The 15042-nt window shown below is 30.4% G+C and overlaps 2 protein-coding genes across 2 annotated transcripts; both read left to right on the top strand.

Moving 5' to 3' along the window:
- Nucleotides 1-118: 118 nt before the first annotated feature.
- Nucleotides 119-5788, top strand: LOC21409705 (L-Ala-D/L-amino acid epimerase). Its single transcript, XM_010110582.2, has 7 exons — nucleotides 119-752; nucleotides 2417-2527; nucleotides 2649-2865; nucleotides 2989-3322; nucleotides 3475-3536; nucleotides 3644-3716; nucleotides 5555-5788. Exons 1-7 carry the CDS (start codon nucleotides 237-239, stop codon nucleotides 5562-5564), a joined length of 1323 nt encoding a protein of 440 aa, XP_010108884.2. The 5' UTR covers nucleotides 119-236; the 3' UTR covers nucleotides 5565-5788.
- A 5588-nt stretch (nucleotides 5789-11376) lies between these two features.
- On the top strand, nucleotides 11377-11937 carry LOC21409704 (non-specific lipid-transfer protein 2). The gene has a single exon (XM_010110581.2). The coding sequence runs from the start codon at nucleotides 11449-11451 to the stop codon at nucleotides 11743-11745; it is 297 nt and encodes a 98-aa protein (XP_010108883.1). The 5' UTR covers nucleotides 11377-11448; the 3' UTR covers nucleotides 11746-11937.
- The last annotated feature ends 3105 nt before the right edge of the window (nucleotides 11938-15042 follow it).

Raw genomic sequence — 15042 nt, 5'->3', positions numbered from 1 at the left:
ACATTTTTTTAAAATTTTTTACTGTAACAGAAAAAATTAAATGTTATATTTTATGAGAATTTTTTATTATAAAAATTTAAAATTAAAAACTCGTGAAATGAACGAAACCTTAATTCTCTCTCATCTTCTTCAGGCTTTTCTCTGAAACTCAACCCACAATACGGCAAAAACTAACATAACACCCCAACAACGACTCCCCACAAAATCAAGAAAAATATCACCATCGACGAGAAAACATGAGCTTTGCTAACTGTTCAAAAATGGCACCACTCGGTTCTGCTCTCTGTCCATCAACTTCTCTCTTCTTCTGTAAAACCAAACACCAAGTTTTCAAAATCAGCTCACAACCCAGAAAGCGCATTCTCGAGATTTGCGTGAATTCCAGCTTCTCAAGCAAAAACAGTAAACTCAGAGCAGTTTCTGAAGTCTCTGCCAAAGAAGCAACGAGCTTTGGGTTCAAAAACTTGACAGAGACTTTCTGGGTGGATGTGCAGAGAGCAGAGGAGAGACCTTTAAGGGTCAAAGTAGTCAATAATAATGATCCATTTTCCAGAAACGTGGAAAACGTGGCAATTAGAGTTGAGCTGAGCAATGGTTGCGTCGGTTGGGGCGAGGCGGCGGCGGAAAACTTAGCGGCGGCTCTGGCTAAGGCCAAGGAGGCGTGTGAGTTTCTGCGGCGGAGCCCGGCCATGACTTTGAATTCGGTGTTTGAAGAGATTGGCGGGATTCTTCCTGGACAGGAATTTGCTTCTGTGAGTCTGCCACACTGCCACTGATAACGATGTTGTCTTGTCTTGTCTTGTTTTGCTTTTATTATTATTACCTTAGCTTTTGATAATTTTTGTGGTTTCTGATAATGATAAAATACCTTAGAAATCTCCTCTATTTTTTTAAAAAAATGCTGATTTTTTTTTTAATCGCCGAAGTTCATTTGTTTTACTTTTCTTATCAGTCAAAATTCACCTAATATCATGTTTAGCTAAGATTAAATTTGCGAACAAGACACAATTGTGAATTACTCTTAATAATAAAAAAAAAAACGAGTGTTATCCGATAGAGAAATCTAAGGGCTGCAACTTTAATCTTCAGTTGTCTGGCATTTGAGAGTAATCAATTTTGATTTTTTTTTTTTTTTTTTTTTTGGAAAAGTTTTATATTTTTTTCCCTCATGCTAGACACAGTTTCTTTTATACATCGTAAAAAAAAGAGTCTTTTTATATAGTTAATTTTAACTAAATGTGACAGGTGAATTTTATGCGTTCAGAAAAACGTAGGGTATACTCTTGAGCATTTATGAAAACAAAGTTAATTATTGCGTTTCGATAAAACTCGGGGAGTTTTGTTATCATCCCTTTTTTTTTAATTACTGTTTTTAGGCTCTATTTATTTCGCCGATTCGAGTTTAGAATTCGAGTTTTGCTACAGTAAAAAGCTCTTAAAAATAATCACATCTAATTTTTTTGCTACAGTAAAAAGCTCTCACATAAAATCATATCTCAACTCGAATTAAAAACTCAAATCAACGAACTGAACGTGCATGAACTAAAGCCAGACTTCTGTAACATATTAGGAACAAATTGTAGAATTAATTTCTTAAAATGAAACGTGGAAGTGAAAATAAATGATGTGTTTGTCTCTTTCTTTAGAGTGCTAACTACTTAGATACTATTTTTCTTTCATGAGTCACGACCATAGTACTATGAAGTTTTAAATTCGAAAATTAAACAATTTTCATAATACTACCTGTTTTGATCACGTTAGTTAAATTGTTTCAAAGTTCATACAGAAAGATTCCACCTGACTAACGACATCCCTGTTTTTGTTTTGTTTAGATTTTCTTTGCTTTGATTTCCGTTTTACTTTTATGTCCTTTAACAAGTTTTCTGTATAGTGGATATTGCAAGTACTAGTAAAGAAAGGAATTGCTAAAACTTTTTGTATTTTGTATTTTGCATTTTTATTTGTTTTGCTTACTTCTGTTTCTCACTTGATTATACCCCGTTTAGTTCACTATTTTGAATTTTATTGATTTGAACTTTTTAATTTAAACAGAAAAATTTAAACTGTTTCGTTTAAATTATAATTTAAATTAACGTTTACATGTATAGTTAAAATTTTTATTTAAACATAAGATAAAATTCGAATTTGTGTTTGGTAAGTGTGAAAAACAGAAAGAGCAAGCACTTTTTAGTGTTCAAAAATAGTTTGAACGGTTGAACTTAAGGGAGAACTAGACTCTAAATTAGATTGTTTAACTCAGTTCAAACGATCAATACAATTCAAAGTACATGCTAATTAAACGCTAATTTAAACTATACTCACTGTTCAAACTGAATTCAACTTAACTAAATTAGTGAAATAAACTGGGGCCTATAATGTTTTGCCGTCTTTCTTCACTGACTCATGTGTTTTGAAGGTCAGGGCAGGAGTGGAAATGGCACTGATTGATGCTGTTGCTAACAGCATTGATGTGCCTCTTTGGAGATTATTTGGCGGTGTTTCAAATAGCCTAACAACTGCCATAACAGTTAAGTGTCTGACATTCTAAAATTAAAAGGAAGTTAATCCGGTCTCATTGAATGTTAGTGTTTCAAACTTCACTTTGTTGTTCACAAGGGTTTGAGCTTCTGGCTTTGTCCAATCTACAGATTCCAATTACGTCGCCAGCTGAAGCTTCTGCAATGGCCTCAAAGTACTGCGCAAAAGGATTCGATACTATGAGGTTTAACTTAAGATTGAATCTAATTGAAGAGTTGAAAGTCATTAAAGCGGTACAGGTCGCTCAACCTCATTGCTTATTTATCTTGGACGCAAACGAAAAGTACACTTTGGAAGAAGCTCTTATAGTTCTCGAGAAGTTAGATGGTATGATACAAGCGGAAAACTCTACCCATAACAAAATATTATCAGCAAAAAATTGCCATTGTCTTTTGGTCTAAGCTTTATTTATAATCCTCATCAGAACCTTATATTGTTCTTTGCACGCAGAGATGGGTATAAAGCCGATTCTCTTTGAGCAACCAGTACACAGAGATGACTGGAATGGTCTTGCTAACGTTCGTGGCATTGCTAGAGAAAAATACGGAATACATGTTTCTGCAGACGAAAGCTGCCAGACTTTGATTGACGTTCAGAAAGTTGTCCAAGACGATATTGTGGATTTTGTCAACGTGAAACTGGCTAGATTTGGAGTTCTGGGCAGCCTCCAAGTAGTTGAGATTGCAAGAAAATCAGGGCTGAGTCTTATAATTGATAGCATGGTTGAGACTAGACTTGCCAGTGGCTTTGCTGGCCATTTGGCTTGTGGGCTTGGCTGCTTCAAGTAAACTATCCTTGTTGTGTCTTAATTTTTTGTGGATGTTCTAGCTAGTTGTGTTATTGATTCTGATTAAGCCATCTTTCAACCTCTTTTAATTTTCAATGGAACTTTCATGAATAGAGGTATAAAATGAGGTTTTTCACTCGATTTTGCAGGTACGTGAATCTAGATGCGCCTTTTATGCTTTCAGACGATCCGGTTTTTGGTGGTTATGAAGGTACAGATTGAGTGAATCCTGGAATTTTTGAGGGAGTCATATAATGCTATTGGTTGCAGTTTTCAGGGTGTCTAAATTCGATTTTGCTCCAACCTTTTTGTCTCTAGTTTCTGGACCGGTTTACAAGTTCACTAATGCGAGAGGCCAAGGTGGTTTCCTTAAGCAGGACGCTGTTGCCCAGTGAGTTACCACTACTTTTCCCTGGCTGTTCAAAATCTAGCTAGCTTTTTTGCTTTCTGCATAAATTTTGTGATCCAAGTTCAATATACATATTTTTGAACTTGATTCTACGATATACTACTCTAACCAAGTTTTACAAAGTAGTATAAAAAACTATACTTGTAGTTTGCGAATTTGTTTTGACATATAAGTTAAACTCTTGAGGCTTGTTCTTTTAGATCAAAATTCAAAAAAAGTTTAAACTTAAGTTACAACTTTATTTAAGTTCATGTTTTTTTTGTAAAATTTAAGTTTAAACTCGAGTTTTAACTTGAATTTGGGGCTAAGATCTGAACTCAAGTTTCTTCTTTAACTCAAGTTAATGAATAATATTTTTTTTATTCTTAAAAACACCAAAACTTTTTCGTTTTAATTCTGATTGAGATGATTTTCTTTTCTATGCGTTCACAATGAAGAGACGAATAAAACTTCATCCATATACTCTATTAAAATTTTCCATCACTATTGAGTTTTTATTAAAATACTATCTAAATACAAATTCAAGTTTTGACCCACCAAAACACAAACTCAAATAGATTCTCAATTCAAACCATAACTCAAATGTGCATATCCAAACATAAACTCAAGTTACAACTTTAACTCAAATTCAACTCAATCATAATTCAAAAATGCAACCGAACAAGCTCTTAGGCTATGATCTCCCAACAAAATTTTTGAGTTGGAATTTATCAGTGGTCATTTGACTCTTCTTGTTCATCATGCCTAGTTTGGCACTCTTCTGTACGTATGTTGACGGATGATGTCAGTCTCAGTCGGAAAATAGGAACATTGATGATTCTCTTTGGACCATTTGTCTTAATGTTTACCTAAATCAACTTGCAATATTGCACTAATAGATTGGCTTATTTTGCCCACTTTTGTTGATGAGATATTGCAAGTTTAGATATGCACTAGCGGGTTAATAGCTCAATTAGTTCTTGAACTTTGAGCATGGTAATATTTTGATCTCTGAATTTTTAATTTAAATATATTTAGTTCTTAAATATTAAATTTTTTGACAGTTTTGATCATTAACAGTAAAATTGACGAACGATTTTTGAAATTTAATAAAAATAAACATGTATTTACCGCGTGGTAATTTAAAATTTTATGAAAAGAGTTGTGTAATTGAAAAAATTTTCTCCTTATTATTATTAAAACCTATTAAAAACTATAATATTTTGCGCATACCACAACTTTTTTATGCAAAATTTTCTGTCATTATAATGACATGATTATCCAGGTAAAATTTCAGAAATTGTTTGTCAATTTTACGATTAGGTACCAAAACTCTCAAAGAAATGAAAGTTTAATGACTAAAGATGCTTAAATTAAAAATTTGAAGATCAAAATGTAATTATGCTTAAATTAAGTTCGGATTGCCATTTAGTAGAGACAAGTTTTGACTTTAAGCTTCATTGGGGGTTTTTTTTTTGGAAAATAATAGAAAATAGGCCAATATAAAAAGCTTAAAAAAGTATATAAGCCAATTTTTAGTTATATAAATTAATAGGCCATAACTTGTCAAGTTGTGGTTCATAACCAGATAAGTTATGGATAAATTTGTCAAGTTATGGTTCATAGCCAAACAAGTTACGGATAAAAACCGTGATTTATGGACAATAACTTGTCAAGTTATGGTTCATAACCAGACAAGTTATGGACGAAAACAGTAATTTGACCTATATATTAACTTATGTAAACTATTGACCTATTAATTTTAATTCATCTCAAATCTTAGCTTATTTTCCTCTTTCTCCCCCTTTTTTTTTTCCCTAACAAAATGATACTCTTTGCAGAAAATTGTAAAGGAGCTTATGGGGAGCTCGTTTAAACTTTTGGGTTTCAGATGTAAATGTTTTCTGGACTAAAGCAGGTATATCAGTAACATTTCTCAGCCTCCAGGCCCAGGGGAATCTCTTTAGCCCCTTCCCTTGTCAAGAATATTTATGTAAACTGGACATAACAAACTTCCATGCCGTTATTTGCCCCACATAAAATTTAAAAAAAAAAAAAAAAAGAGTGAATCTCGTTTTTAGTCCTCAAGCTACATGCTAAATCTCATTATGGTCCTCAATTTCCAAAATGTTCCCTGATCCATTTGACTGTTAAAATCTTTAAAAAAAAAAAAGTACTAGAGGACTATATATATACGGTTTAGTAGGAATTAATTTTATCATTTTTACATATTAGGGCACGATTGTTAAGAAAGAAACTGTGTTTTTTTTTTTTTCTTTAAAATTTTATCAATTGGATGAAACGAAATGAGTAATTTAGGATAATTATGTGGATATAAGGGACCCGTTACAGGATGTTTTAAAAATCAGGGGATGAAATCAAATTTGACATATAGTTCAGGGATTAAAAATTAGGCTAATACGAAAAATGTATTCACCCAGTATTCGAGCTGCGAAAAGATCACGCTTCAAAATTTAGTTCATAGCAGTCTTGAAGAGGTTATTACTTAAAGGACTGTGGGTAAACTCCTTTTAGTGTAATACTTAGAGCATAAAAAATACAATGCTATAATTGATGTATCAATTATAAATTTAATATTTGAGTGTAAAAAAAAAAACACTCTAATATAATAGTATTTGTTGTACTAAATTTCTTATACGCTATACTTTATAATAAATTTCTCACTAAGTATAGTATATAAAAAATTTAATGTTTGATTGTTATTAATTGAAATGTTTACTTTTTCATGTAATCATTATAATTTTTAAATTTTATAATTATTTTAAAAATAAATGTTTACTCGTACAACTTTCAAAGCTTAATCATTTCAAAAAAAAAAGTGAATTTATCATTTTAAATAATATTATGCACTGGAGTAAAAATACAAATAACATATCATATCATACATTTTAATGTTAAATATATTAGTGTTTGTATTGGAAATGATTTTAGTGGTAATGTTCAAGTATTTTGTAGTAGGTAGCATCCATTACATTTTGAGAAAGTTGTTTCCCTTTGTGTAATCTTATTAGTGCAGAAAGGTGAACAGCAAGGCCAAGAATTACAAAATTAAAGTTCAATGGGTTTATCATTTTGACTTTTTGGCTGGTTTATTGTTTGCCAATTATTCAAAGTCCTAAAGACTAAACCAATAGATTAATCCACGGGAAATAATTTTTTATAGATTAGGAAATTATAGTGTGTATGGTGGAATGTAGCCGAAAAATGTATTTAATTTTAGCCAAAGTCTAATGCTTGTAGTTGGTGGAAACGGAATAATCAGATTGCCATGAATAGATTTCAGAACTTGAAGGATTATGCGTTTTACCTGATTGTTATTACGACAGTGGGAAAATAAAAAATAAAATGCTAAAAATGAAGTTCTCGAGTGGGTAGGCCATTCCATTCATTATCTGGTCCTACGTTGAATTTGCACGTTTACATCCACGCCAATCCAATCCACAATGCATTGAAATTAGATCCAGTTCAATCAGTAAAGAAGTTTGGAGCTCTATGCCTATCTTAGGTAACGTTTGGTAAGTAGATTCGTATTCTAATTTAAATTATGGTTCGTTATAGTGTTTTCTCTCAAAAAAATACACGTAAATTAAAAATGATTCTAATCCATGAACTAAACGTCTCCTTAATTTTATATTATAACAGGATTTGTTTCTACAGCTCATTATATATATATATATATATATATATATATATAGTATGATTCGTTGAGCTTTTCAGAGAATTTATTCTAAATTAGCTAAATATAATAAGTAAAGAGTGGTTAGTCATTTATTTTATTATTGTTTTATTATTTCAAAATACAATAAATGTAAATGTTTTTTTAAAATTAAATAAAGTTATTCGTATTTTAAATTTAATAAATATTAAAACAATCTATATTTAGTTAAAATAAAGAGCATGATTAGAATGACTTATTAAAAAATTGATAGTTAAAATAGTTTTCTAATAATTTTAATTAAGATTTAACTAAAATTTAAAGAGTTTCGTTAGAGATACTCTAATGACATGTTTTTTTTTTATGAGTTTAAGTAAGTAATTTTAATTTTAAATTTTAATTTTATAAAATAATCTATTAACAAGAATTTTATTTATTTAATATTTTTATGAAAGAACAGAATTAAAATTATGAACTTATCATTTTACCGAGCATCATTTTATTAGACACTGACAACTGACCATTCTGGTTTTGTGGAGGCGCCAATAAATATCTCATGTTATTAATTATTGGCATGTGGCCCCCGATTAAAATGTTTAGCTGGACAAATTATCTAGCATTCAAAAATTAAGACCTCATTCATCTTATCGATTTGAGTTTTTAGTTTTAGATTTTTACAGTAAAATTTTTTTAAAAAATGTCACATTTAATTTTTTTTATTATAGTAAAAAATTCTTAAAAAATATCACATTTAAACTCAAATTGAAAACTCAAATCTGTAAAATGAACGATTAACTGACTAGCTAATGTCACATCAACATATTTATTGTTAGCAAAATCAAGCTGTCCAACTAGCTGGCGGTTCGACGGTCAATTACAAGGACGAGGTCTCGATTACTTGTTGCCCCTAAGTATATCTGTTTTTCGCCTTATCAATGTGAACCATTTGATTTTGTGTATATCAAATCCGTATCTTGAATTGGTTAATGCTCAATTTTGATAATAGTAAAAAATAATGAAAAATATATGTATTCAAGAGGAAAAAAGAAAGACGAAAAGAAGAGGGAAAAAATTTAAAAAATCTTCAAAAAAAAGTAAATATTAATCTTGAGTAAGCAGAGGGTTTGTTCGGTTGTGTTTTTGAGTTATAGTAATTTGTATATAGATATTAAGTTGAATTTAAATTATAATTTGAGTTAAAGTTATAATTTGAATTTGTATTTGAATGTGCACATTTGAGTTATGATTTGAATTGAAAATCTATTTGAGTTTGTGTTTGAGTGTGTTAAAATTTGAATTTATATTTAGATAGTATTTTAATAAAAACTCAATGGTGATGAAAATTTTTAATAGGGTATATGTGTGGGGTTTTATTCGTCTTTTCGTTGTGAACAAATAGAAAAAAAATAATCTCAATCAGAATTAAAATAAAAAAATTATGACGTTTTTAAGAATAAAAAAAAATTATTCATTAACTTGAGTTTAATTTTAGCCCTAAATTCAAATTAAAACTCGAGTTAAAACTCATATTGAAACTCAAATTTTATAAAAGAATATAAACTTAAAAATAATTGTAATTTGAGTTTAATTTTTTTAAAAAAATTTTATTCTAAAGGAACAAACTCAGAGTAAAAATGAAACTCATAAGTGATTGCATTGCAAGAGAGAGATGTTTTGGCTTGAATTTTTCCGAAAAATACTACCTATTTTATAGAATTGCTGAATTAGGACACGTTTCATGCATTTTGCTGAGACACCAATCAAATTATGTAGGTCTCGTTAATTTTACTGATTTGAGTTTTCAGTTTTAGGTTTTTACAGTAAAAAATTCTCAGAAAATGTCACATTTAATTTTTTCTATTACAGTGAAAAATTTTTAAAAAATGTCACATCTCAACTCAAATTAAAAATTTAAATATGTGAAGTGAAAGAAAGAGTCAAATTCTTTGGGGAAAAAAAAAATTGCCGGTTGTAAAATAGAGTTCATATAATGATTCCTTCACTGTAACGTGTGAGTAGAGAGGCCGAAAGACATGTGAACGTGGCTTCATTAGCCAAATGACAAAAATGCAAAAGTTGAAAAAGAAGGCACGTGATTTTCTACTTTTCGGTGTTGACTGTTTATGGGCTGAACAGTGATCACATGAACACATCGAAACTTACCAGAGATTCTGCCGCATAACCTGGGCGCTTTCCTTTCTAATGGCTCCAAAATGTCATTAATCCTAAACATGAAATGTAACTGCACACTTGTTGAAATCATTGCATAAAAGATATTCGAGTCTTGTATTTTCATGTTTCTTCAATAGAGCTTCTATGATAAGACTAGAAAGTTTCGTTCATGGGAGTTTTTTTTTTTTTTTTTTTTTTAAGATTAAATGACTGAATTATTAGTAATTTTTTATTTTTAACGGTTAAATTTATATTATAAATTGTTTATTTTATATATTTTTTTAATTTATTATAATTTTAATTTGATCCAGCGTTTATCAATAAGACTGCTCTATTAAAAAAAACTCCATTCTTTCTCTCAAATAATAATAATATATCAATTAAAATATCAAGTCAGATTAATTAAAAAATTGTTTGATCTAAGATATTTTAATTATCATCTCATGTTGTTATTGAAGGAACGTCTGAAGAAAGGACAAAAAAAAAAGGAGGAAGAAAGAAAATGTGAATCAAATATGCATAATGGTACCCTTAAAAATAAAAAAAATAAAAAAAATCTGCGTAATGGTACCTTAAAAAAATCTTCATAATGGCCATTTTTATACATACCCAAATTGTGGACCATTAATTAAGACTAAAAGCTCATACCAGAGCATTTCTTACATAAGATTCTAATATTGGGGTAAAAACACTAAACAGTACTGAAAATTTAGCCTTGTGCTGCTGTGCCGTTGTGCCAAAAAAAAAAAATCATAATTTGGCCTTTTTTTTGTTTGGTAACGTGGAAGAGTTAACCATGATTAGGTTCACATTTGTGGGCCATAAAATTCCCTTGAGGGAAGAAGTTAAATTATGCTAAACCCAGTAATATGCACAAATAAGTATTGACATTATGAGCACCGGCTTTCTTTGGGATAAATCTAGGGGCCGTTTCGCTTATTTAAATTTTTAATTTGAATTAAAATGTGACTTTATGTGAAATTTTTTTACTATAATAAAAAAATTAAATGTGATTATTTTTAAAAATTTTTTACTATAACAAAACTCAAATTCTAAACTAGAATAAGTGAAATAAAGGGAATCCTAATTTGTTCGGCACACAATTGTTGAAGAAGTGAAAGTTAAAAAGCGACTCTAAACTGCAAGATCATGACCAAGAAAATTAATATTAATTTGTCATAATAATGATTTCCACTTAATGGGTGTGCTTGGTCATCAATTCCTTCTCGTTTGGTTTACATTCCTTATCACTTAAAAGATTGTATCATGTGACCCAACTAATTCAACATAAGTGTATCATGTGGTACTGTAACGTATATAATAGTGGTAGCTATTTATCATCACGATGTTTATTGAATATATCTCGCACTAAATAATGTTATTATAGGATTTAGCACTATCCTAAAATGCTAAAACCATAAATAGACGCACCGCAGTATTTCTCAAGTGGAATCTACTTTTTCCACAATCGACTAAAATTCCACAAAAAAATAAAAAATAAAAAAGAGTAACTGGATATTTATTTTTTGTATTTATTTTTAATTTTAAATTATAATTTATAATTTCTTTTATAATACTTTTTTTTTAAAAAATACAAAAAAATAAAAAAAAATTTAAATCATAATTTTAAATCTATAAACTAAACGTCCGTCAGCGTTTATTAACAGTTTCGGTAGTAAGTATTTGTCAGTTTTCCTCGAATTAATTTGCTTTTCTTTCAGCTGAAACTTCCAATTTTCACCGGAGGCAATTGATCCCAAGTCTCATCTATAAATGCCACACAAACCACCCTGGTTAAATGCACCACAACATTTCAACACTACTCGTCTCTCTCTCTCTCTCTCTCTCCACTCATCCTCGTCTTATTTTTCCCAAATCAGAGTTGAAATGAAGAAGTTTTCCTGCTTAGCACTCTTAGCCTTGGTGGTGGCCGTGGCGACGGTGTTTCTTTCTAAAGCGCCAGTGGCAGAGGCTGCGACCTGTAGCGCCGTGGCGCTAAGCCCGTGCTTGTCGGCGATCACCGGGGGAACGGCGCCGTCGAGCGTGTGCTGCAGCAGGCTCAGAGAGCAGAGGCCATGCCTTTGTGGGTACCTGAAGGATCCCAACCTCCGCCAGTATGTCAACTCTCCTAACGCCAAAAAAGTTGCCTCCGTCTGTGGTGTTTCCTACCCCAAGTGTAGTTGATTGCCTGCAGAAATCAGAATATATATTAGTAAGAAATAACTATTTATGAATAAAATCCAGTCTAAAATATTTGTATGCCTAGTGCAAATTAGTGAAATGATAATGGATGGCTTACGTTCCGGTTCCTACAATATCACGATGATACATGTATAAACAACAGTTTGTATTGCAATTAACACGGTTCATTTTGCTGATTCGAGTTTATAATTTAAATTTTTTTACAGTAAAAAATTTTTATAAATAATTATATTTAATTTTTTATTATAATAAAAAATTATCACATAAAATTACATCTTAATTCAAATAAAAAATTTAAATTAACAAACTAAATAGACTCTAATAATTATGTTCTTTTATTTTCTTTCAAAGAGTGATTAATTGCAGGGTTTTTTTGTTTTTCCTTTTTTTTTTTTTTTTTTTGAAAGAGAGATGAATTTTTAACTCAAAAACATGAGACGAAATCCAAGATACAATAATGATGAAACTATGCGAAAAAGGCAAAGCCTCAAAAGAATACCAAGAAACACTTTTAGCTGAAGCAGTACAAAGAAAGAGCAGTAAAAAATGGGCCGCCTTAATTTCTTAAACAAAAAAAAAAAACAGCTGTAATCAATCTTAGACAGGGAAACGCCCAAGGAGTGAGGCTAGGCCCAAGAGTTCTAGTTGTAACCAAAAAAAAAAAAAAAAAAAAAGGTACGGTACTATCTTGACAGCGCCACCAATGTGGAAGCAGAGAATCTTTGGCAAAAGCAGATTAGCAGTTGTCTGCAACGCCTTGTAGAAAGCTCTCCAAATTAAAATTTAGCGTGTTATATAAATATTTAAGCCTTTAATTTTTAATTTTTTTAAGAATTTTTAATTATAAAAAAAATTAAATGTGATATTTTTAAAAAAATTTTAATTATAGAAATTTAAAATTAAAATTTTAAATCGATAAAATAAATAAAATTTTAGTCTTGAAAAATTATAAACAATGGGTTAGGGAGGTGGAGGAAGGGACCGAATAGATACCACTCAAATTTCATTCGGAGAAAACACACAAAGATTCCTCGGAACACCCACCCTTTCATTTCTGTTCCCCGAAGAACGACTCTTTTATAATTGCCCAACTTGTCAAGGTCAACACCCCAATACAATAGAGAAATTGTAATAAATAGGCCAAGTTTTAAAACTTTTAGAAGGAAATAACTGATTTACCAGCCATTAGAAATTAATTAATTAATTAGGCCATTGTTTAGTTTTAAATATCAAATTTGTCAATTTTACCATTTCTGTCTATTTCGTTTGTTTTGTTTTTCCCCACAAATCCTCTCTCTCTACGTTCGTCTCTCCCTTTCTCCCGTACTCCCTCTCTCTTTCTTTCTCTGTCCACCGACGACCCCTCTCTCTTTCTTCGTTGTTCTCCGACGCACTTCCTCTCTCATCGTCGACGTCGATAGACGACCTTCAAGACGGAGGCTCCTCGCTAGCAAAATCGCGCGGAGGAGACGCGAGCTTCGCCGCTCGCCATCGCGGAGCCGTTACGAAGAAACTTCCATGGCTGTCGCGAAGAATCTCTGGCACGACCTCCAAGGTTACAGCGCTGCTCAATATGGTTACGCCGGCGACGATTTCCTGGGATTTTCGATGGGAAGAGAGAGAGAGAGAGGGAGATGAAGGGGAAACGTAGAAGGAGAGTATTAAGGGCATTTTCGAAATTTTAAGGATTGTTTTTTTACATTTTTCAGTTAAAGTGATTTGAGTAATGATTTTGAGTTGAGTTTAAATTATAATTTGAGTTGATGTTATAATTTGAGTTTGTGTTTGAATGTGTATATTTGAGTTATGATTTGAATTAAAAATATTTTTAAGTTTGCATTTGGGTAGGTTAAAGCTTAAATTTATATTTAAATAGTATTTTAATAAAAACTCAATAATGATGAAAAATTTTAATAGAGTATATAGGTAGAGTTTTATTCATTTTTTCGTTATAAATGCATAGAAAAAAATCATCTCAATTAGAATTTAAACGAAAAGGTTATGATATTTTTAAGAATAGAAAAAATAATGTTCATTAACTTGAGTTCGAGTTTATGAACTCGAGTTGAAGGGAAAATTTCCCATTAGTTCGCTAATTTGAGTTTTTAATTCGAGTTGAGATGTGATGTTGTGTGAGAGCTTTTTACTGTAACAAAAAAGTTAGATTTGACTATTTTTGAGAGCTTTTTACTGTAGCAAAACTCGAATTCTAAACTCGAATAAGCGAAAAGAACATGGCCTTAAACTCAAGTTTAACCCTAAATTCGAATTCAAACTCAAATTTTATAAAAAAAAATATGAACTTAAATAAAATTGTAACTCAAATTTAAATTTTTTTTTAGTTTTATTGCAAAAAATAACCCTGTTCTTCTTTGTACATTTGAATTTACACTTTAAAGACTGTTTACTAACAATTTCAAAATTTTGTCTTATTAATTTTTATTACTTTCTTAATTATGCTTATTTTCCTCCTCTCCCGACAATATCTGTATCACCAAAATTGGGTAATCTATAGGCTTGCGATCGGTAATCTATTAGATGACATCCAATTTTTGATATCAAAGATGACGTCAAAGATATTAAATTTGGTCAAATCTATGATGTAAGTGGTGATGAATAATTTGATAGTGGTCCAATTTTTGACGAGAGTGATGTAGAAAATGATGACCAAAAAATGAATTTTGGTCTAATCTTAAATGAATTTAATGAGAAAAAAAATCATGTATAGGTCATTAGCGCAATCACCGTTAAAAATGTACAAGGGCTCGTGTTAACAAGGTCAACAAATTATTTATTTTAGAGATGAGTCATTCAGAGTTCATGAAGATTGTTCTCTTTTCATACCACTTGAAGCTGCTTCGAATTCAAGGACGAATTCTTTCCACCCACAAGAATGATGCAATGATATAATTAGAAGTACTTTTAAAATAGTGGTAATTATTATGTGAATTTAAATTATTATTAGATATTATTTGAATTTAAAATTGCATTGATTAGATTGAGATTATTAACGTTTAGGTTTTGGAATTTTAGGAAGGTAGTTATCCTTATAATATTTATTTTAGTTATTTTGAATTTAAAATAAGATTACGTTATTAATTTAAGGTTAGTTTTCTTTATTTGATTTTTGAATTGTCTATTTAAAGAAGATTGTAACATTACTATTTTTAGTTGATTGATTAATAAAATTTCGGATTGTTATATTTCTTTACTTGCTTTTCGACATTAGTGGACGTTTAGTTCATGAATTTAAAATTATGATTCAGAACTATTTTCGAT

This window comes from Morus notabilis, unplaced genomic scaffold, assembly GCF_000414095.1.
Source record: "Morus notabilis unplaced genomic scaffold, ASM41409v2 Scaffold518, whole genome shotgun sequence".
NCBI lineage: Eukaryota > Viridiplantae > Streptophyta > Magnoliopsida > Rosales > Moraceae > Morus > Morus notabilis.
The sequence above is the reverse complement of the archived record's forward strand: the minus strand, read 5'-3'. Positions and strand labels throughout refer to the sequence as shown.

Excerpts from the sequence above, each read along its gene's own strand:
- LOC21409705 (XM_010110582.2), top strand. The coding sequence starts at position 237 with ATGAGCTTTGCTAACTGTTCAAAAATGGCACCACTCGGTTCTGCTCTC. Across the intron at positions 2,528-2,648 it reads GCCTAACAACTGCCATAACA|ATTCCAATTACGTCGCCAGC; the intron begins GTTAAGTGTCTG and ends TCCAATCTACAG. Across the intron at positions 3,323-3,474 it reads TGTGGGCTTGGCTGCTTCAA|GTACGTGAATCTAGATGCGC; the intron begins GTAAACTATCCT and ends TCGATTTTGCAG.
- LOC21409704 (XM_010110581.2), top strand. The coding sequence starts at position 11,449 with ATGAAGAAGTTTTCCTGCTTAGCACTCTTAGCCTTGGTGGTGGCCGTG.